Source organism: Pelodiscus sinensis, chromosome 21, assembly GCF_052426305.1.
Source record: "Pelodiscus sinensis isolate ZL-2025 chromosome 21, ASM5242630v1, whole genome shotgun sequence".
Classification (NCBI taxonomy): domain Eukaryota; kingdom Metazoa; phylum Chordata; order Testudines; family Trionychidae; genus Pelodiscus; species Pelodiscus sinensis.
The window spans coordinates 25,299,367-25,321,867 of record NC_143072.1 but is presented as its reverse complement, the minus strand read 5'-3'; the positions used below and the strand labels follow the sequence as shown (position 1 = coordinate 25,321,867).

The following is a 22,501-nucleotide window of genomic DNA, read 5'->3' as shown; positions in this document are numbered from 1 at the left end:
CCAGTTCCATAAAGTGAAATGTTGAATTTCCAGGTGTTTTTCTTCCTTGGCCTGTCCACTTGTCTTGAAGTGGGTTGTTTTTGGTAGATATTTTGAGCTACTCGAGTGAGGAATTAAATCTGATGCTAGTTGCAGCCTCCTCGTTTCCAAATGCATAAAGGCCAACAGGCCTAATGTCATGAAACCCAATTCTCAAGATAACATTTTAGGACCTAGGTCTCATTCCCTATGTTCCCTAAGATAAGAGAATCTACTGCTAGACTCCCCTCTGGAGGTGGCATGCAGTGCAAGTACCACTTTTGTTGTCCCAGCTAGGATCCATTTAGTGAGCTCCTGGTAACTAGCATTCTTGCATAAGTGAAATCCGCGGGAACAGAATTAGTGCAATGCATGTTAGTGACTCTGTGGCAGGCTCTCTGAGAACTGACTCTGTTGTGGCTAAACGGCATGCCCAATCTCTCCGAGGCACATCCGTGGCTGTCTGGAGTCAACTCCTAGCAATTGACATGAAGGAGCTGCCATGTGTTGAACTTTGTTTCTTGTTGGGCCCTCTTTTGTTCACTTCGTTGCTGCTCTGCTGTAGTGTGGCAGTTAAGCAATTCAGATCTGCTTTAATATATTTACAGTATATTAATGTTTTAATGCTTTGCCTCCTGAAATGAAAGAGCATTTCTCCCTCTGCTGTGTATTTCCTTGGGAACTATTTTGTTGGCACATATTTGCCCACTGGGCTCTGAGCCAGTTAAAAGGATTCAAGTGTGTGGAGGAGATACTGAAATGCTAACCCTTAAGAACCTTAATGACTTGACTCTCTAAATATGGTGACAGTTAATTGGCTCAAGCTAATACAAATAGAGAAGATCCATTACAGCTGCAAACATGCCAGCAAAGATCATAGCAGCCCGGTTAGAGACATCAGCTAAACAGAAGGGGAACGTGGGATGCTCCCTAGAATACCACAATGCCTTGGTTTGTTTTTGTTTCTTTTCCAGTCTCCAGCTAATTTGAGGAGAAACGATTCTTAAGACTAAAACTCCAGGCCTACAGGTATCACAACCAGCCTGGCTTGTCAAGGTGCCAGGGTGTTTGCGCTTGGAGAATGAGAGAGAAAGTCAAAGTTCCCGTGGCCTACCAAGGGTATGTCTACACTTGCACCCTAGTTCGAACTAGGGATGCAAATGTAGGCAACCGAAATTGCTAATGAAGTGGGGATTTAAATATCCCGCACTTCATTAGCATAATCTTGCCCATGCGCTATTCCCATCGCCAGCTGATTCGAACCAGGAAGTGCACTTCTGATCCAACCCCTTGGTTCGAACTAACGTTACTCCTCAGAAAATGGAGGAGTATTTTTTGAGTTCCAACCCCGGGGTTTGATTCAAACTAATGCGGCCCGGAGCGCACTTCCTGGTTCGAATCAGATGGCAATCAGAATAGCGCGCAGGTGAGATTATGCTAATAAAGTGTGGGATATTTAAATCCCCGCTTCATTAGCAATTTCGGTCACCTACATTTTTTGCATTCCTAGTTCGAATAAGGTGCAAGTGTAGATGTACCCGAAGTGTGCAGAGCAGGATGGTGCAAAGCATTCTTCAGGCTAGTTTTCCAACCACTTTTCAGAGGCCCTTAATGCTTTAGTCTAATGGGAGAGGATTGACTGAAACTTTACAGGTGAATTCCTGGAAGGCTTCAGTTTGGTTCCATGAATTTGATCACAGCCGCAACAAGTGTTCAGGACCCAAAGATTTATTTTGTAACTTGGAAAACACCAGATTTGCCTAGTTCTGGGTTGCAGTGAAGACTGTAGGGCCCATGCTGTGGTTTGTTGCTGCGAGTCGCTGCTTCTTTGATACAGACATGCACGTTTGTGAACTAGTCTCCCTCCCTGAGGAAATATCCAGCGCTGGTGAAAGACGCAGTGTAGTCACACCACGAGTACAGCACAGGCATTGGTAGTTTGACTCCCTCATGGGTCCAGTCAGTGTGCCTCAGCATTGCCCAGGAGGGCCCATATCTGAAAGATGAAAAGGGTGGGATCAGTGTCCAGGACTGACTCAGTCCTTGGACTCTGAGTAGCATCTGCCAACCCATTTGTGCCAGCTGTGAAGATGGTTTTGTAATCTGGATACCTGTCCCCCAGCTACGTGACTCAGGCTGTTGCATGTGGTTTTGTGTCTTTCTGTCAGAACGTTTTTCCTCCTCTAGTTTCTGCTTAAGCTTTCACAACCCACATTGATGCCGATTATTTTCTCTGCCTATGAATTGCATTTGCCAGCGTATCCTGGGGTAGGAGGAGAAGTACCTGGAAATAAGCTCTCAGAGACTCTAGGGGTACGTCTACACTAGCTCATTAGTTCGAGCTAGGTAGGGTAATGAGGGCAAGCGGAGTTACAAATGAAGCCCGGGATTTAAATATCCTGGGCTTCATTTGCATGTTCCCGGGCACCGCCATTTTTAAATCCCCCTTAGTCCGAACTCCGTGCCCACGGAATGAGGAGTAACAGTAGTTTGAATTAGGATCTTTAATTCGAACTATCTAGTCCTTGCCGCGTGTACTGCGAGCACAGAGTTCGGACTAAGGGGGATTTAAAAATGGCGGCGCCCGGGAACATGCAAATGAATCCCGGGCTTCATTTGCAACTCCGCTTGCCCTCATTACCCTACCTAGCTCGAACTAACGAGCTAGTGTAGCTGTACCCTAAGGGAGTCTGCACACTTTCTTCGCCCTGTAAAAAGCCATTTTCCCTTTACATCTCTACCCCTGTTAATGAGAGACTGAATAGCTACTGGGTTGTGGGGAGTGCTTGATTTAGTCTATGTGGTCCCTAGGAAGAATCCTCTTCTCTATTTCATAGATAACTGTATCAATGTGAAATTGTTGATATAATTGATTAACTTATCTAATTTTAGTACTTGGGGAAAGGTTACATGTGTAGAAGATTAATCACCCCCTCCGGGATCTAGCCACATTCCCCTCATGGAAGAACAATACAAATTGCCACCCATTCATCATGCTGGCAGCTACTCCTTGGTCTACAGACAGCTCCTTTTCTTTACTATCCATGGTCTGAGCTGCAAGCGCCTGTAAATAGTGCCCTTGTTGTCTCCATTATTTCTGTGTGTGGTGGCTGCATCTAAATCTCCACAGCTCACCCCTTGCTGTGGGCTTGCGTTGCCACTGCTTGTTTCATTTCACATGCCCCATCAGGATGTTAGAACCAGTCTATCTACATATTGCACATCACTGTCAAACTAAGGGTGCTTGGTCTCCAGCCTCGACCCTCTGAAACGTTAGATTTCAGGGGGGGGGTTAGGACTCCTCAGTTACCTTCTATTCATATTGCCAGCGGCATACTCTGCTCTACTTTACTAGCCAGGGCACACTACCCCCGTTCTTTCATATGACGAGTGAGAAGCAGAGGCCTGAACTGCTCAATGACAAGACTTATTGATCCAAGAGGTTGTGTTGATTGATGCAATCCCTCTGGTCAATATTATTTCCTGTTGGGGAAAACCCCCAACAGAATTCATAGTGAGGTCTGCTGTAAAGTAATATCTCCTTGCCCCAGTGGTACTGAAATACCACCCCATCCGAGACCATTCAAGCCTGGACCTTGGCGAGAACTGATTGCAGGTTAGGACAGGTGTCTAACCCACCAAACCTTCAGAGTTTTTAAGAAGGTTTCTAAAAGATTTGTTTCCCAGGTCTGTAGGGTGATATTTGCTTCCCAGATAACATACCGGTACACATGTTCCTGGGCAGAGTGAAAGCATGGCCCAGTCTTACTTACAATGCAAATGAGTCCTGACTGTGTTTTAACTATGCCCAAAATTCATACAAAGGCCTGTGTCCAGGTGTAGGGTACCTGGGACCCAAGTCCCCTCAGATACTGTCTGTGCTGGCTGAGCAACGGGCATGCCTGTGGCTTCCTGTAATGGAAAGTCTGGTGCTGATCTTTGTCTTTCAAGTATATGCTGTAATAAACAGTCTGTCTGCAATATAGCAAGGAAGCCTGTAGCAAGCAGTGTCCAGCTCTTTACCCTGCCAACTTAGTCTGAGGACAGGTTAACAAACTGGTTAGTTGAGACTTGTTTGATAAGGATGTTTAAATATGACTGGTACCTGGCTTAGAACAGGCACTAAACCAGTGATGGGCAACCAAGACTAGCGAATGGGCTGCATGAGTGGCCGTCCTTCATCTTGATGGGCCGCCTGATTGCAATCCTGTGGTGGACAACCTGTGGCCCATGCATTGCCTCTCTGCCCCCTTCCCTCGGGCCTCTCAGGCACTGGGACACTGTGGAACGTGCAGGGGGCAGAAACGGGATGCACAGCCCGCAGGTTGCCCACTATTGGCCTGAACAGTGGGAGAATCTCAGTTCTATTCTTCTTAAGCATGTATCTGTGTATCTCTTGTGTCTCTCAGGTTAGGACTTAGAGCGTGGAGCTGCTGTCTCAGGCTAGCCGAGGGCTGTGCTTAAAGGGACCCGACCCCCACCCCGGACAGACAGTTCTCAGGGTTCCTCACTTGCTTGTCTAACTCGATGAGGGTCAGCAAAGCAGTCCTGTCTTGGAGTGCCCTGCGTGCCCACACTCGGCACATCACGGCACTCGGCCATCAGCCCGGCTGCACTTGCCGCAGGCTGCCATCCAGGGGGGTCAATCTGGGGGCTGTCAGGATCCAGGAGGCCCTGCAGGAAAGCTTCCACCCCGAGTAGCCCGCAGAGCCAGCCCAGTCCTCCCCATCGGGAGCTCGTGCCCCATTCCTCCCTCACCTCCTTCCAATTACCCCTCCCTACCCCCACTTCCTGATGTAAAAAATAAAGGACATGTGTGTTCAAAAATAGAAACTCTCTTTATTTAACAAAACTGGGGGGGGGATTAACCTCTGGGGAGACTGGGAAAAGGAGGTGGGAGTGGGGAAGAGAGAGGATGGGAGAGGGGAGGGGGAAAACTGGGAGGAGGGAGCTGAAAGGGAAAAGCCAGGGGAAGAAGGAGGGGAAATATAAAACTATGGTACGCCATATTTTCAGTACTGTGTACAGATATGGTCTCCTCACCTCAAAAAAGATATTTTGGCCTTGGAAAAGGTTCAGAAAAGGGCAATTAAAATGATTAGGGGTTTGGAACAGGTCCCATATGAAGAGAGGCTAAAGAGACTGGGACTTTTTCAGCTTAGAAAAGAGGAGACTGAGGGGGAATATGATAGAGGTCTATAAAATCATGAGTGGTGTGGAGAGGGCGAATAAAGTAAAGTTATTCATTAGTTCCCATAATATAAGGACTAGAGGACACCAAATGAAATTAATGGGCAGCAGGTTTAAAACTAATAAGCGAAAGTTCTTCTTCACACAGCGCATAGTCAACAGTGGAACTCCTTGCCAGAGGAGGCTGTGAAGTCTAGAACCATAACAGAGTTTAAAGAGAAGTTAGATAAATTCATGGAGGTTGCATCCATGGAGTGCTATTAGCCAGGGAGTAGGAATGGTGTCCGTGGCCTCTGTTTGTAGAAGGCTGGAGATGGATGGCACGAGACAAATCGCTTGGTCATTGTCTTCGGTCCATCCTCTCTGGGGTACCTGGTGTTGGCCGCTGTCAGCAGACAGGCTACTGGGCTAGATGGACCTTTGGTCTGACCTAGTACGGCCATTCTTATGTTCTTATGTTCTAAGCTCAGGGTCGGGGGTCTCACTGGAACAACTTGATTTTCATGCAGACCTGCTCCTGGGATCGCATGTGGCCTTTGGTGGCCAGGCTGGCAGCTATCCTGCCCTAGATGGCTGCATTCCTGTGCCTAGTGCGGAGATTGTGGACGTTGGAGGCCTCCCCCCAAACTTTGATGAGGTCCACGATCTCCGCACTAGACCAGGCAGGTGCCCATCTTTTACAGCCCCGGGCAGGCTCCTCGGAGCCGCCAGCCTGGTCCTGGGATCAGGCGGAGGGCTGGGTGGCAGCGGGTGGCTGACTCATGCCGTGCCAGGTGCAGGGTCTGCTGGCTGGGTGCTGGCAGGCTTGCAACTGGCACAAGCACTGTAGCCAGACTGTGCCCCTTTAAGGGCTCCAGGACCGGGAGGGAGGTAGAAGAGTTTCCCTGGTTTGGCCCAGAGTGGCCACCAGGGCAACCTGGGAAGGGCTAGACTCCAACTAGTTCGAATTAAGTGGCTACACAGCCCTTAATTCGAACTACTTAATTACTCCTCATAGAATAAGGTTTACCTAGTTCAAATTAAGTGCTTCGCTAGTTCAATTTAAATTCGAACTAGCGGTTTGTATGTGTAGCCCCTATTAAAGTTCATTCGAACTAATGGTTGTTAGTTTGAATTAACTTTGTAGTGTAGACATATCCTCTGAGAATGGCTATTCAGCCAGTTATGCACCCATCTTATAGTAGCCCCATCTAGGTTGTATTTCCCTAGTTTATTGATAAGAAAGTCATGTGAAACTATGTCAAATGCCTTACTAAAGTCTAGGTATACCACATCCACCGCTTCTCCCTTATCCACAAGGCTTAATAGCCTATTAAAGAAAGCTATTAGATTGGTTTGACATGATTTATTCTTTACAAATCCATGCTGGCTCTTACCTATCACCTTATTATCTTCCAGATGGTTGCAGATGAATTCCTTAATTACTTGCTCCATTATCTTCCCTGGCACAGAAGTTAAACTGACCGGTCTGTAGTTTCCTGGGTTGTTCTTATTTCTCTTTTTATAGCTGGGCACTAGATTTGCCCATTTCTAGACTTCTGGAATCTCTCTTGTCTTCCATGATTTTTCAAAGATGATAGCTAAAGGCTCAGATCCCTCCTCTATCAGCTCTTTGAGTATTCTAGGATGCATTTTGTCAGGCTCTGGTGACCTGCAGACATCTAACTTTTCTAAGTAATTTTTAACTTGTTCTTTTTTTATTTTAACGTCTAAACCTGCCCCATTTCCACTAGCATTCACTATGTTAGCATTCCATCGCCATCCAGCTGACTGGCACCAGAGAGTAGCAGGTGGACCTGGGTCCCCCTCCTTGCACCATACCTCGCTACCAAGGGGCGTGGCCTATACAGACCTGAGGCAAGGGGCTGCACATTAGGGCTGCAGTTGGCCATGGTGGCAGGTGTAAGAACTGAGGACTGCTGATATCTCCGGAGTAGTGGGCAATGTCCTGAAGAGAATTCCTCAGTCCAGGGAGTGATTCAGGTGCTAAGCTGTGACGGCGCGATGGGGTTCCCCCGTCTCCTGCACCCCGAAATGGCACAAACAGACTGCACCAGCCGGTGGAATAGAGGAAGTTTATTGCCTCTCCAGGATACAGCACAGCATAGATGTAATCTGGTCACAGAGCTGGGCTAGGATGCCTCAGGCCCCCTTGAGATGGGGGAGACTGGGCCCCTAAACTCCAGTCCCTTTCCCTGGGCTGTCTCCTCCATGCTTCCAGCCAGCCACTCACTAACCCTCTTCCAGCCCTGCCCCCCAGCCAGGGCAGCATTCCACCTTCCTTTGTTCCTCTCCATAGGGGGTGTCTGGCCACTGGTTTGCATAGTGACTCATCCTGTTTTGCTGGGTCGTGGTACCCACGGCAGCCAGTGGGGGTTACCCCAGAGCCAGCAGCATAGAAACCAGCCAGGTACCCCCACTACGTCACATAAGCAAAAGGGCAGAGCGACAACAGGCGAGACACCGTCCAGAAGGGGTACATGCGGACAAACTGAGCTAATTCACAGTGTGACCAGCAGGGGGCACCGTGGCGGTCTGTCAACCCCGCCACAAAGAGTTTAACTGTTGCTAGAATACACATAAGCAGACTTGTCCCAGAGGAAATATGAAGTGACGGTGTGTGCCTAGGTGCGGATTGAAATTAAATTACTACTTTTACACATGAGGTCTAGTATGAGATGCAGTTTGTAAGTCCCTAGTAGTTTGTATTTGGTTAGCAGAACTTTCCAGCTGAGGTTACCTTGCTGCCTACCAATGTAACAAAATACGTACTTCTGGAGTGGCAGAAAAATAAACCAGATTCCAAATGTAATTCTGGAGGAGTCAGATTATTATGTAGGGCCTCAGCTAATATGTTTGGATTCCAGGGCTGGTGAGGGGCCTCAGCTAAGATGGTCTAGATTCTACTGCTAGTGAATTCAGATTCAGAATAAAACCAGGACTGTGAAAAAGGACTGGGTGGGAGACTAAGATATCATTAACAGGCTATGGGGCTACATCTACACTATATGCTTCTTGCACAAGAAGCCTTTTGTTTAAGAGTTTTTGTGCAAAAACTTCTTGCCCAAGAGCACATTTACACCTCAAAGCTCATCGCAAAAGCAATGCGCTTTTGCTCAAGAGAGCGTCCACACTCCAGAGACCCTCTTGTGCAAGAAAGCTCTGATAGCCATTCACAGCATAGCCATCAGAGCACCTGTGCTTTTTCCCATAGGGGTTTCTTGCGCAAGAAGAAACCCCTGTTGCCCGTCCACACTGCCCTCTTGTGCAAGAAGGCTTATTCCTCGTGGGGAGAGGAATAACTCTTGCGCAAGAAGTCCTCTGTTCCTTACTTGCGCAAGAATGCGCATGAAGTGTAGACGCTCTGCAAGTTTTTGCGCAAGAAGCCTGCAGTATAGATGTAGCCTAGAGGTTTTCACCTTTAGGCACTGGTTCAAAGCCACCCCAGTTTGGGAGTGAGCAAAAGGTGTTGCCCCATGACATGGTAGAAATCGTGAGAGGGAGAAAGATGGAAATGAGATTGGTGGGACCCAGGCTAGTTTCCAGTATGTAGGTGATCAAAACACACAAACTACCATTACAATTTGTATCCCGGTTTGTAATTTCAGTCTAGAGACCAAGAAATGGGCAGGTCCTGGAGACTGTGCTCCCTGCTGGCCAGCTGAGGGATATCTCCTGCTCTATCATGCAGAGCTATTTGTTTCCCCCTTTAAAAAGTATTAATCAAGTCTTTGGCTAAACTTTATTAAATGGCAGTTTAACATGTTGTCTGATGGGATCAGTTTAAACATGGACATGAGAGTAAACAAGGTCAGTGAAGGAGGAAAATAACAAACATGTGATGTCAATCCAAAGAAATATTCCATGAGATTCCCACAGATATCACTTGCATTTATCTTTTGCCAGCCTCCATTCGCACTGAGCTGGGAATTAGTCCTAACTGACCTGATTTCACTGGTTGGATTTATCATTGTAAATCATCATAAATAGACCTTGCATCATTGCAAATCATCCCTTTTAGCAGAACATACATGGCTTATCTGGTATTCAAGGCATCTTCTCAATTGGACAATTAAATATAAACAGCTGCATCAAATAACCTTAAGCATTTTAACTTCATCTGTCAAGAGCAAGGACAGTCAAAGTAAGGACTGGCACATAGCTCACCCCAACAGGATAAGATTTTAAGGGGCTCTCAGACACTGTTCTCTCTACCATTCCTGAATGGAATGAATTTTCTTATGTGCACCAATGTGGAGGTGATGTGCGACACATCACTTTTGTATTGGTGCACATATCAAAATTCATGTGGCGGGGGGGGGGGGGAAGCAAAGGGGTTCTGAGTGCGGGGGGAGGGGGCGTTTAGGCCTGCAGAAGAGGGTTAGGGTGCAGAAGTGTGAGGGCTCTGGCTGGGGGTGCAGGCTCTGGAGTGGGGCTGAGGATGCAGACTTTGGGGTACAGGAGAGGGCTCCAGGTTTGGGGAGGGACTCAGGGCTGGGATTGGTTTGCAGGATGGGGTACAGTCTCTGGGCTGGAGGTGTAGGCTTTGGGGTGCAGGCGGGTGCTCAGGGTTGGGAGGGGTCTTAAGGTGGGACAGGAAGTTGGCCTTACATGGGAACAGAAAGGAGGGACCCCTTTCCCTCTGCCGCAGCAGCAGTTCAGTACTGGACTCCCTGCTACTGGTGCCAGCAGCTCAACGTGAGGCAGGCAGAGAGGGGTGCCCCTCTGCCAGTTGTGGCAGCTTTGTGCTGTGGCCCCAAGGCCTGGAGAGAGAGATCACTCCCGTTGCAGCCCTGAACCCCTGAGTGGGGCTTAATGGGAAGCTGTACGGCCGCTTAGGAGGAACTTCAGTCTTGGCACAGACTCGTGGCAAATTGTTCACACTCCCACATGTAGGCATAAAAGGCTGGGGATGGGATGGCAGCGTCCATTCTGAATTTCCTCTTGTGTTTCAGGCGACGGTTCAGCTTGAGCTGCTCTGGAAAATGCAAGCTGTAATCCTCCCACGAAATTCAGGGCAGTTTTAAGAAAAGCTTTGGCTGCAGGTGTTGTGATCCCACTAACTTCACGGGGGCTCGCTGTGTTCCTCAGAGCTCAGTGTTGTATTCTAGTCTGGCATCAGATGTTCTTTCTGATGCAGTGTGTGCAGTGCAGTTGTAGCTGGGTCAGCCCCAGGATATTAAAGAGACAAGGTGGGTGAGGTCCCATCTTTGGGCCCAGCTTCTGCTGATGAGAGAAATAGGCCTGGAGCTGCACAGAACTCTTCTTCAGGGCTGGGCAGGGCGATCCCACCATAATGCAAGCTGGGACAGGCTCTTTAGCATGAGTTGTAAGGGGCTCCCAAGGCAGAGTGGCCCATTAACACCTCTGCAGTCCAGGCCACAGCGTGTTAGTGCCTTACAGGTTGTGATAAGCCATAAATCCAGGGGGTCTGTGGCTCACCATTGGTCGTGTCTAGCAAAGACAAAGCCATGGAGTTAAGCTCTTCCCTCTGCTTTGAGCCGTCCCTTGGTAGGATTGCCAGTTGTGGTTGGAGCACTCTGGGGTTTCAGCACTGGGCATAACCTTTCATGAAAGACTCCAGGACCGCGCGGGAGGGGTGTCGTCCCTAAACCTGTGGGCTGTGGCCTGAGAGTCCGGCCCCTCCATTTCAAATTGGTTGGGGCCCACAAATGGGAGAACGGTTGGACCCCGCCGCCTTACAGCGTGTTCGCTACTTCTGCTAAACAGCCTGCGTGCCCGGCTGGTTGCGTGGGGAGCATTTCTCAGCCCGGGGGAGCCGGGCCAAGCCGATCCCTGGCGCATCCTGTCTCTGCCGCAGCGTGCGGCACCCGGCGAGCCCGCCTGGGGCCGGCCCCGCCCGCCGCCTCTGACTTGCGGGGGCGGGGGAGGGTTAGCGCGGCCACTAGGAGCCCTTTGGAAATGCGCTTTGCCCAGCCCTGGCCTTTCCGCCCGTTGCCTGCAGTTTGCTCCTGCTGCCTGTGTGCGGCTTCCGCTGCCCGCCGAGTCGCCTCTGCCTCGCTCGCAGCAGCGGCCGCCCGGCCCGGCCCGGCCCTCGGTGCATAATGAGGTAGGAGGGCCGGGGCTGGTCCCGGTGCCAGGAGCCGCCGCCCCCTCGGAACGTGGCTGCGCTTCTGATGCGGGGCAGGCGACCCAGAGAGCCGCGGCCAGGAGTCCCGGCAGTCCGCTGAAGATGGGCAACCAGCCGGGGAGACCGGAGGAGCTGGAGCCAGGTCTGTGCGGCTCCGCTCACGCTGGGCTGGGGCTCGGTGCGGGACCGCGCGGAGGGAGCCGCTGGCGTGCAGGCGGCGGCCCCGGGACCCCCAGACAGGCCAGCTGTTCCGCGGGGGCTGCCCTCGCGCGCCGGCCCAGCGCGTTCCCAGCGCCCGACGGACTTGCCCGAGCAGCCCTTCGCTGCTCCGAGGAGCGAGCCGGCCGGAGTCCGCGGGGCGGGACCCTGGCTCTGGGGGTGCGCAGCGGGAGCTGTCGCTCCCTGCTCGGGCTGCACAGGGCGCTTTGGGACGAGCCCCTCCGAAGCGCAGCTTGGCGTGCGGAGCTTGCAGGGCTGATGGGAGGGGGGCTCTGTTGGCAGGTCATTTCGCTCCCCACTCCAAGCGCACATGGCTGGGGTGCTAAACAGTGGGGCAGTCTACTATGCTGAGCGGTAAGCCTGCCCTCTGGGTCACCCTGCTTGCCTCTGGGGCGCCTCCTGAGGGCAGAACTGGAGGCCCCGAGCTCTGCATTTTGTCTTTAGCTTGGGTCCCCTTTGAGTTTTAGAGCCTCGGCAGGGGCAGAAAGATCACCCAGCAGATAACTTGCTGCGTGTCTCTCTTGTCACGGGGCGTTTATTCCCATCATTCTGTTGAGACCCTTCAGAGACCGTGGGAGAGCTGCAAAGTAGACATGGGAGCTTGCCATTTGGACTGTAAACATCATGTAGGTGATCTGGAGTGGGGTGTGGAATCAACACTTCCTGGTGTCACCTGTTGGAACCTAAAATCTTGCAGGCTAGACCTGTCATTGGACACTAGCGCTGCGTTTGGGTAGAACTTGCTAGCAGTGTGTTAATAACCAGTCTAATGAAGAGATGATCTGCCAATAGTCAGTCACCAGAAGAAATGATGCCCCAGGGAAATGGAAAGCTTTATGGCTGCCTACACCCAGGCCCTGCCCCTGAAATGCCCTATTACAAGATTTACAAGTCCCACTGAAGTGAAGCATGTGTTACTCACTGCAACTGGGAGAGGAGGAGTGCTGAAAGTCAAAGGGGTGGGTGGGAGAGAAGGGCTCCAGGAAACTGACTGAAATGTTCAGACACTCAAGGGATTTGAATAGCCAGCTGACATTAAAACAAATCAGAAATGAGCATCTAAGGCCCCTCCATGGCTTAGAAACTTTAGTTTCAAGCCATGCTGTAGGTGTTTTATGTTACAACCCCATTCTTCAACAAGATTAAAATCCGTTCGTATGGTGTAAATTGGAGTGTACCGTATTTTAACCCTCTGCTTCAATTCTGCTTCAGCCATGGACATTTGCAGGGCAATAGCATGACTGCATAAGAATATATATTTCAAGCAAGAGTGGTAGATGGGATAAGAGGGAAGGTCCTTTCATGTATTGAGAACTGGTTAAAAGACAAGAAACAAAGGGTAGGAATAAATGGTAAATTTTCAGAATGGAGAGGGGTAACTAGTGGTGTCCCCCAAGGGTCAGTCCTGGTCCCCCAAGGGTCAGTCCTGGTCCCCCAAGGGTCAGTCCTGGGACCAATCCTTTTCAATTTATTCATAAATGATCTGGAGAAAGGGGTAAGCAGTGAGGTGGTAAAGTTTGCAGATGATACCAAACTGTTTAGGATCGTCAAGACAGAAGCAGACTGTGAGGGACTCTAAGAAGATCTCACCAAACTGAGTGATTGGGCAACAAAATGGCAAATGAAATTTAATGTGGATAAGTGTAAAGTAATGCACATCAGGAAAAATAACCCCAACCATAAAAGGCTATTAGGTTGTGACTATTTTCTTCCACTATTTGATCTGAGGAAGTGGGTCTGGCCTACGAAAGCTCATCACCTAATAAACCACCTTGTTAGTCTTTAAAGTGCTACATAGTCCTGTATTATGTTTAAATATGGTTTAAATATGGTTGCTGCTAATCCAGTTTGGGCTGTAATGTACGCAGAGCCCAAGGGAGAAGGGACGCCCAGGTACACCACCAAACCTTAAATGCCAAACTCTAGAATACGCCTCCTGCTGTGTCCAAGTGGGAGTGAGATGCTGTGAGACAGGGATGTGGAGCCTCTGTCTAGCACTGCTCCAGCATGTCAGGGAGGCTGTACCTAGCCTCAGAGGTGAGACTAAAAAGCAGTGCCAAGCACTGCACCATGTGCAGGCCTGGTGGGGACCATCTGAGTGACTCTGGCTGTCTCCCTATGGTTAAAATGGCTTTTTTGCGCACGAGAGCATCTACACTGGCAAGGATGCTCTTGCGCAAAAGCACATGCCAGAGTAGACGGTCTCTTGCGCAACTACTTCAATGCAAGAACTCTTGCACTAAAGAGTTTTTGCACAAGATCATGCCAGTGTAGACGTAGCCGTGGAGTTCCTAGAATGAAGAGCTCGATAGAATTCAAAGGTGTCATTGCTGTTCAGCAGGATTGCGTCCCCAAGGGCCAGGGCAGCATTCAATGTGGTGGTGACGTGTACAATGAGGCCACATCACATAGGAAATAGTTGGAGATCTTCATGAGAATTGTGCGAAGGAGTGCAATGTCATGCCATCTTATCGTACGTAGCAAGGGGAGCCCTCAAATACCCCTTGGGGATTACCAATAGCTAGTTATATACAGTTTTGTAGCTGTACTGGTCCCAAGGTATGAGAGACACAGAGTAATTATATCTTTATTGGGCCAACTTCTGTTGGTGAGAGAGACAAGCTTTGGATCAACATATAACTCTTCTTCCAATCTGTGCTTGTCACCAGCAGAGGTTGGTCCAATAAAAGATACTACCTCACTCCTTGTTTATCTCTAGCTGGTTAGGCAGCCTGGGGTTCTAAGCAGGCGTTCTGTAGTTCTTTGAAGAGATCTGTCACCGCTGTGTGAGATTGTGTTTTCTATTTATCCTCTTCAAATGTGCAAACAATTTCAGGATTAAGATCATTGGGAGTAGGTGGAAAAATGGCTCGAAAACGGCAGACTTCAACAGAAATGTTAATATCTGTTTGGAAAGAGGTGACCCATGAGGTTATCCAAAGGTTACGGGTTTTCTTTGTTGGGATCTTGCTCATTGTTTAATTGGCTTGGATAAGAATACCAAATGTAAGAGGATACTCTTGGGTAGCATTGTGGTGCCCTTTTAAACATCCGCTCCGTCCCACCCCACAGCTGGCTACCCTTCATGATGGAGGAAGGGATTCCTCTGTGTATGTGTTGTGTTTAGCTCATGAAGCATTTGGGATCTTTCAAGATAAAAGACACTATAGACATATTTATGGCGATTAATTTCCTTTGTTAATGCATTTCTTGCTTTCTATCTTCTTCAGAATCCTCCTCCAAGGCCCTGTTTCCTTTGTTTCTCCCACATTCCCCTTGTTAACTTGGGAAGCTTTTCATTTGAGCTCTGTGATGTGTCAGCATATCGCCTCTGCCAAATAAGAGCCCAAGAGAACAGATGAATTTGAAAGGGGATAGGGGAGCAACCAAATTAATGACTCACACTAGTAGTTTGAGTGCAAATAGCAACAGCAAGCTGCATCCGAGAGTCGGGCTCAAATGGTGAGCTTTAGGCAATGTCTGCTGATTCCCAGTGGAACCAGCAAACCACATCCGTTGGTGGACACGTTTATTCTGTAGTCACCTCTTTCTCACAGTGAATGGGTAACCGGTTACCTAGGAGCAGCCCCCGACCCATGGCCCAGGCTGCTGGCTCTCAGCCTGCGAGGGCTGGGTGTCTGCAGCCTCACACGGGGCAGGGGCCAGAAGAGGCAGCCGGGGGTGGGAGAAGGGGCAGTAGCCCAGCACGGGATTGGAAGCATGGGGGCGGCTCCAGCCCGGCCGTGGTGGGCGGGAGAGCCACTCCAGCTCAGCGGGCTGGAACGGCCTCCCCGCCCACCCCCCGTTAACCGGTTAAACGTTAAGTTTAGCTGGCTAACTAACTACATGGGATTTTACCTCCCTACCTCACATGAGCTGCTTTTGCCCATTTACAATCTGCGGAGTATTAATCAGCAGCTTGTTACATCAGCCTTACCCAGCCTTTTCTCAGGAGAGTAATCTGTATTTCTGTTTTTAATTTGGCCTCTTTTGAGGTCAGTTGGGGCCAACCCCGTGGTACATGTTTGAGATGTGACCAAAGTTGCACCAGACCTGGTCTCCTCAATAAATTATTCTACAAAGGCTGACACATATAGTAGAATCATCAAATCCCAGGGTGGGAAGAGACCTCAGGGGGTCATTAAGTCCAGCCTTCTACCCAAAACAGGACCAACCCCAACTCAATCATCCCAGCCAGGGCTTTGTCAAGTGGAGACTTAAAAACCTCTAGGGATGGAGATTCCACCCCCTCCCTAGGGAACCCATCCCAGGGCTTCCCCACCCTCTTAATGAAATAGTTTTTCCTGATATCCAACCCAGACGTCCCCCACTGCAACTTGAGACCATCGCTCCTTGTTCTGCCATCCGTCACTACTGAGAACAGCCTCTCTCCATGCTGTTTGGGACCTCCCTTCAGGAGGTTGAAGGCTGCTATCAAACCCCCCTCACTCTTCTCTTCTGCAGACTAAATAAGCCCAAATCCCTCAGCCTCTCCTCATAGGTCAAGTGCTCCAGCCCCCTAATCATTCTGGTTGCCCTCCGCTGGACCCTCTCCAATGTATCCATATCCTTTCTGTAGTAGGAGACTCAGAATTCGACGCAATACTCCAGATGTGGCCTCACTGGTGCCGAATAAAGGGGAATAATCACTTCTCTGGATCTGCTGGCAATGCTCCTCCTAATGCACCATAATATGCCATTAGCTTTCTTGGCTACAAGGGCACACTGTTGACTCCTCTCCTGCTTCTCATCCACTGTAATCCCCAGGTCCTTTTCTGCTGCACTGCTACCTAGCCAGTCGGTCCCCAGCCTGTAACAATGCTTGGGATTCTTCCATCCCAAGTGCAGACTCTGCACTTGTCCTTGTTGAACCTCATCAGATTTCTTTTGGCACAATCCTCTAATCTGTCTAGGTCACTCTGGACCCTATTCCTTCCCTCTAATGTATCTACCTCTTCCCCAGCTTAGTGTCATCTGCAAACATGCAATCCATCCCCTCATCCAGGTCATTAATGAAGATGTTGAATAAAACTGGCCCTAGAATCCATCCTTGGGGCACTTCACTTGAACCGACCGCCAATCAGACATTGAGCCATTAATCGCTACGCGTTGGGCCCAACAATCTAGTCAGCTTTCTGTCCCCCTTACAGTCCATTTATCCAATCCATACTCCCTTAACTTGTTGGCAAGAATATTGTGGGAGACCGTATCAAAAGCTTTGCTGAAGTCAAGGTATATCACATCCATTGACTTCCCCATATCCACAGAGCCTATGTTATCGTAGAAGCTAATCAGATTGGTCAGGCATGAATTGCCCTTGGTGAATCCATGTTGACTATTCCTGATTACATTCCCCTCTTCCAAGTGCTCCAAAATGGATTCCTTGAGGATCCCCTCCATGAATTTTCCAGGGACTGAGGTAAGGCTGACAGGTCTGTAGCTTCCTGGATTGTCCTTCTTCCCTTTTTTAAAGATGGGCACTTTTTCCAGTCATCTGGGATCTCTCCCGATCTCCACGAGTTTTCAAAGACAATGGTCAGAGGCTTTCCAATGATATTTGCCAACTCCCTCAGTACCCTTGGATGCATTAAATCCAGACTCATGGATCTGTGTATGTCTAGCTTTTATAAATAGTTCCTAACCTGTTATTTCTCCACCAAGGGCTGCTGACCCCTTTCCTATACTGCGTTGCCTAGTGCAGAAGTCTGGGAGCTGACCTTGTCTGTGAAGACGGAGGCAAAAAAAGCATTGAGTACTTCAGCTTTTCCCACATCATCTGTCACTAGGTTACTTTCCTCATCCAGTAAGGGACCCACACCCTCTCTGATCCCCCTCTTATTGCTAGTATGTGTGTTGAAGCCTTTCTTGTTACCCTTCACATCCTTTGCTAGCTGCAATTCCAGTTGTGCTTTTGCCTTCCTGATTACTCCCCTGCGTTCTCAAGCAATATATTTATACTCTTCCCTAGTCTTCTGTCCAAGTTTCCACTTTTTGTAAGCTTTCGTTTTGTGTTTAAGCTCATCAGGGAGTTCCCTGGTAAGCGAATCTGGTCACCAACCATATTTGCTTTTCTTATTGAGCGTCGGGATGGTTTGTTTCTGCGACTTCAATAAGGCTTCTTTAAAATAGTGCCAGCTCTCCTGGACTCCTTTCCCCTTCATGTTAGCATCCCAGGGGATCCTGCCCATCAGTTCTCTGAGGGAGTCAGAGGCTGCTTTTCTGAAGTCCAGGGTCTGTATTTTGCTGCTCTCCTTTCTTCCTTTGGTCAGGATCCTGAAATTGACCATCTCATGATCACTGTTGCCCACATCTACTTCCCCTACTAGTTACTCGAATAGTCAAGTTGCTTTTGGCCTGTAGGCCGGATGATAGCCTCTCTGGGCCAGGAGTTCTCAGACTGCACTGCACCACGCCCCCTTCAGGCAGTACCAGTGACCACATGACCTCAGGAGGGGGAGCCAAAGCAGGCACTCATTGAGTCCCACAGTCCTGGGGTGGGGGCGGAGGCAGAGAGACCACGCCCAAGGGCTTCAGCCTGAGATGGGGGGGCCTGTAACCTGATGGCTGATGCCGTTGGGCTTTGACCCTGGGTGCTGAGCTGGGGCTTAGTGTTGCTGGGGCTTGGAGCCCAACACCAGCCCTGGCGACCCACAGTTTGAGAACAGCGGCTCTAGACCGTATCCATGCCAGGAGTCTGTGTCCCAGGTTGGCATGGCCCTTTAAGGGAGATGAACTTAGCCACACCAGTTACTAGCTGTCTCCCAGGTGAGCTGTTTGGGGTCAGAGTTCAGGTGATAAGAACCAGATTTTTAAATGTATGGAGGTGCCAGCCTCCCATGGAAATCCGTGGGAGTTAGATGATTAAATACCTTTCAAAACTGGGCCCCTGGTCCTCTGATAAAAGGCCTGCGAGCAGCTCTCTTGGGGGGGAGACCTGCAGTGACCCATGGTCGGGGAAAGGATAGGGGATTGTCTACCCCAGCAGGCTTGGTGGGCTGGGACAGAAGCCCGTGCAAGGGGTGTTAGGAAGGGGCAGGCAGTGCTTTCTGACTGGTGTTGAACTGTTTGGGTTTTGAAAAATAAACTCATCCCTGGAGAAAGGGACTGAAATTTTGCACTCTTGGGAGCTTTATTTGGTATGGCTCATCAGCTCGCCCTGTGGCTAACTGGCTCCATATCGTGTGTCTGCACCATCCCGTCTGCCAGTGCTGGTGTTATGTTAGCATCCGTTAAGAACCGATAGAAGGATCCAGTGTAGCAATACGTGTAAAAGCCAGTCTGCTCTCGAAGGGTTGCCTAGATTAATGAAAACGGCTGCAGCTGTCCTGACAGTAGAAGCAGTGCTGGATGGCGAAGTGATGAGCTTTTTCTGCATTGGTGCTGACACAATGGTAAATATTGCTGCTGACTCAGTGGGGCGAGAGGGGGAATGCATTGGTCTTACAGGAAGAGAAGGCTTAACTGCATTTTGGTCAGGTTCTGTTTGGCACCTCAGTGTCTTAAGATTAGGAAATTATTTGGGGAAATTACCATGGCCAGGAACTCCACTTGGGGATGGTCAATGCTACAGCTTAACCGTAATGTAACTTACATTGTGCAGGGGTGTGAAAATGATACCGAGTGAAAACTTGTATCAATTTAAACTACTGTCCACACCACACCATGCCATGTCCTGCCAACATAGGTTTTGCCTGTTGCAGAGGTAGAGTAATTATCAGGGATGTTAAAATATGTTTGTCAGTGTGTAACCACTGACATTTTCATCGGTTACACAGTTACATGTGAGGGTGGCAGTCGGTTCCCCAGGAGCCAATGTACGTGGGGAGCTGGCTTCTAAGCTGGCTCTGACCTGCCCTCCTCCCATGCTGCTGCCTCTGATACAGAGACAGCAGAACGGGGGGGAGGAAATAGGTGACTGCCCAGGAGCTGCTCTGCACTGGAAGCTGACTTTTAAGCTGGCTCCCTGCACATATTGGTATCCCGCGTGTAACTGTGAAGGGTAACTGGTGAGCCCAGGCTCGTCGGATACTGTATGCACAGTTGCACGTTCCCATCCCTAGTAACTATGCCAATGGAAAAGTGCTCTCCCATGCAGCCTAGAGCATCTTTGCCAGATATGCTCCAGTGGCGCTGCTGCAGCACAGTAGTGTAGACTTACCCATGGTCCATCCCCTCAGAAAGATCCTCCTCTGGGACTTCCATCAAACAGCAGCTCGTCATGTGAGCTTGTAGTTTTGTTAGGGGAAGTCTCACTGATAGAGTTGCTTACTAGTTGCAGTAAAATGGATATAGCTTGATCTGTTGGGTTAAGATTAGTTGATTCCTCCTCTTGTACATTCAATCAGCCTTTATAAGAGCTCCCTCTAAAGTACAGCTGTCAGAGTTCCTGGGGCAAACTGAGGCCAAGTGTAAGACAGTACTTCTGAGTCAATTCATACTGCACTTGCATCAGATGGCCTTTTGTACATTATTCGCAAGTTGGCAGCAGCAGGTAAGCATGTCTTTTGATCTTCTGACTTCCTTTCCTAGCAGGTTTACTCAGGCCTCCAGGGTGATAAAAGATGGTATAACATGATCGTTGGTTACAAAACTAATCCCAACTTTCCTATCATCCTTAATCTGAACTCCATGCATCTGCCTCAATAGCTGTTCACTATACTAGCTATTTTCAGTTGAGTTACAGGATGTATATTGTTCCTCTATGACCCCATGCTCTGAATGTCCTTCAAAGGATAGATGTGGAACTCACCAAGATAGCTTCTTTGGCCGAGTGTTTGCTCCTTGTACGTAGGAGGATCTCTGACTATCCACGTGGCTATTCTGGTCAGGTCAAAGTTTCAGGGGAACTGTAGTTTTGTGTCTTTGTAATCAGCATTAATTACATTCCACTGAGCTGATCAGCAGATTTAGCCAATGGTAATATGAAGAAATAAAAGCAGTAGGTGTTGGACAGACATGCTCTCATGCTTGGGGAAAATGTGTCCTCTAGAAAACAGAGATTAAGGTTGGTTTGCAGGGTCTGTGTGACTTCAGTTAAGTGCTGTCTGTGACAAGGAGATACAGTTCTCTTCTAAAAGTAGCTGAATGCTTAAGTGACTTTGCGCTCTGCATTTTGATTTGCATTTACCCAGATGCTAGGGAAAGATGGTGGAAAACAGGCTGAATAAACATCTCCCTGTTTTCTGATCTTCGTCACCTCTCAAGCATTGGATCTAAGGTCACGTCTCCACTACTGGTGGATCGACGCTCTGGGGTTTGATTCAGTGAGTGTAGTAAAGACTCACCAAATTGAACACTAAGAGGTCAGCGCTGGTACTCCTTGCTGTCGCAAGGAATAAGAGAAATCAACAGGAGGGTTTCTCCCATCAACCTTCTGCTGTGGAGATGGTGCCAAGCTTGGGTTAAGGTATGTCGACTCCAGCTCCGGTATTTATGTAGCTGGAGTTGTGTGCCTTAAGCCGACCTTCCCCCTGCAGTGTAGACCTGCCTTCAGTGTTAAAGATCATGGGTGAAATCCCATTGAAATCAATTGGAGTTACTTACTACAGTAAAACTCTGATGGTCTGGCATCTGATGGTCCGGCACTCCTGATGGTCCGGCACCATCAGGAACCCGTAAGTGCTCTGGGCAGCTGGACCATTGGAGCTGCTCTGCCACCCGCTTCCCCGATTCAGCTGCTGCTAAAACTGACCAGCGCTGAATCCGGGAAGCAGGGGGCAGAACAGCTGGAGTGCTGCCGGGTTGGTCCGGTAGCGCCAACCCTTGGCGCCACGAGACCAACCCGTCAGCACCCCAGCTACTCTTGGGGACGCCTGGGGCAGAGCAGCTGGGGTGCTGATGGGATGGTCCCGCAGAGCTGCTCCTCGGCGCTACTGGACCAACCCGGCAGCACCTCAGCTGCTCTGCCCCAGGTGTCCCCAAGTCAGCCGCTGCAGAAACTGATCAGCGGCTGACTTCAGAAAGCCAGAGGCAGAGCTGCTCTGCCCCGGGCTTCCTGGAGTCTGCCCCAGTCAGTTTCAGCAGCATTCTTGTCTTGTCCGAGGAGCAGCGCTACTGGACCAACCCAGCAGCACCCCAGCTGCTCTGCCCCAGGTGTCCCCAAGTCAGCTGCTGCTGAAACTGTCCAGCGGCTGATTCCAGGAAGCTGGGGCAGAGCAGCTCTGTCTCGGGCTTCCTGGAGTCAGCCGCTGGTCAGTTTCAGCAGGGGCTGAATCCGGGACAGCTGGGGTGCTCCCCAAGTCAGCCGCTGCTGAAACTGACCAGCAGCGGCTGAATCAGGGACTCCTGGGGCAGAGCCAGACTATTGGAAGGGAGGGCTATGAGAGGGTCTGGGGTAGCATCCCCCCACCCCACCACAGACCCCTCATAGCCCCCCCTTCTGATAGTCTGGCATATTTGATAATCTGGCACCCCCTGGGTCCTAAAGGTGCCGGATTATCGGAAGTTTACTGTATATGGTAATGTAGTTCTTTGAGGGGGAGGGGTCACCCTCCTGCTTCTGCCTCAGATTTCTTATAGGTCTCTAAACTTGAGCAGAATAAACTGAGACTGTGGGGCTATGTGATCCCTTAATGTTCATTGCCAAGAGGTATTTCTGTGGACCCACAGGCCCTGCTTGCCAGAAGCATCCTGATACTCAGCACCAGTCAGAGTGCATTTCACAAGGGGGACTAGACAGAGACCAGTTCTGGTTGCCCTGGTAAATAACAGGGCATTTCCTCCATCCTCCAGCCCCTCGGTGTTTGAATGCAATGGCTCCCAACCCAGGTGAGTGAGACTGCTCCCCTGCACGGCAATACAGAACACTTCCCCTGGGCTGGGCCAGCAAGCGGCCTTAATCATAGCTGAGCAAAGAAGCTTGTTGGGAGGATCCCATGTTGGATTTCCAGCCCAGCGCAAAGGGGCTGAGTGCCCTGGCGGTGCAGTGTTTACACTGAAGGTGTAGTAATTCTCTGGAACGGTGTGTTATTAAGCCCGATGTAA

At 49.7% G+C, this 22,501-nt stretch overlaps 1 protein-coding gene across 4 annotated transcripts in view; it reads left to right on the top strand.

Moving 5' to 3' along the window:
- SPECC1 (sperm antigen with calponin homology and coiled-coil domains 1) overlaps window positions 1-22,501 on the top strand; it is a 174,298-nt gene that overhangs the window by 60,137 nt on the left and 91,660 nt on the right. The window contains exon 1 of one of the 4 annotated variants that reach the window (XM_089772145.1): window positions 9,695-11,441. The exons of the other annotated variants lie outside the window; for them this stretch is intronic. Within the exon in view, the coding sequence (XP_089628271.1) occupies window positions 11,402-11,441 (40 nt within the window). The 5' untranslated portion in view covers window positions 9,695-11,401. Of the gene's footprint in view, window positions 1-9,694; window positions 11,442-22,501 lie in introns of those variants that run through there. 4 annotated transcript variants of the gene reach the window in all.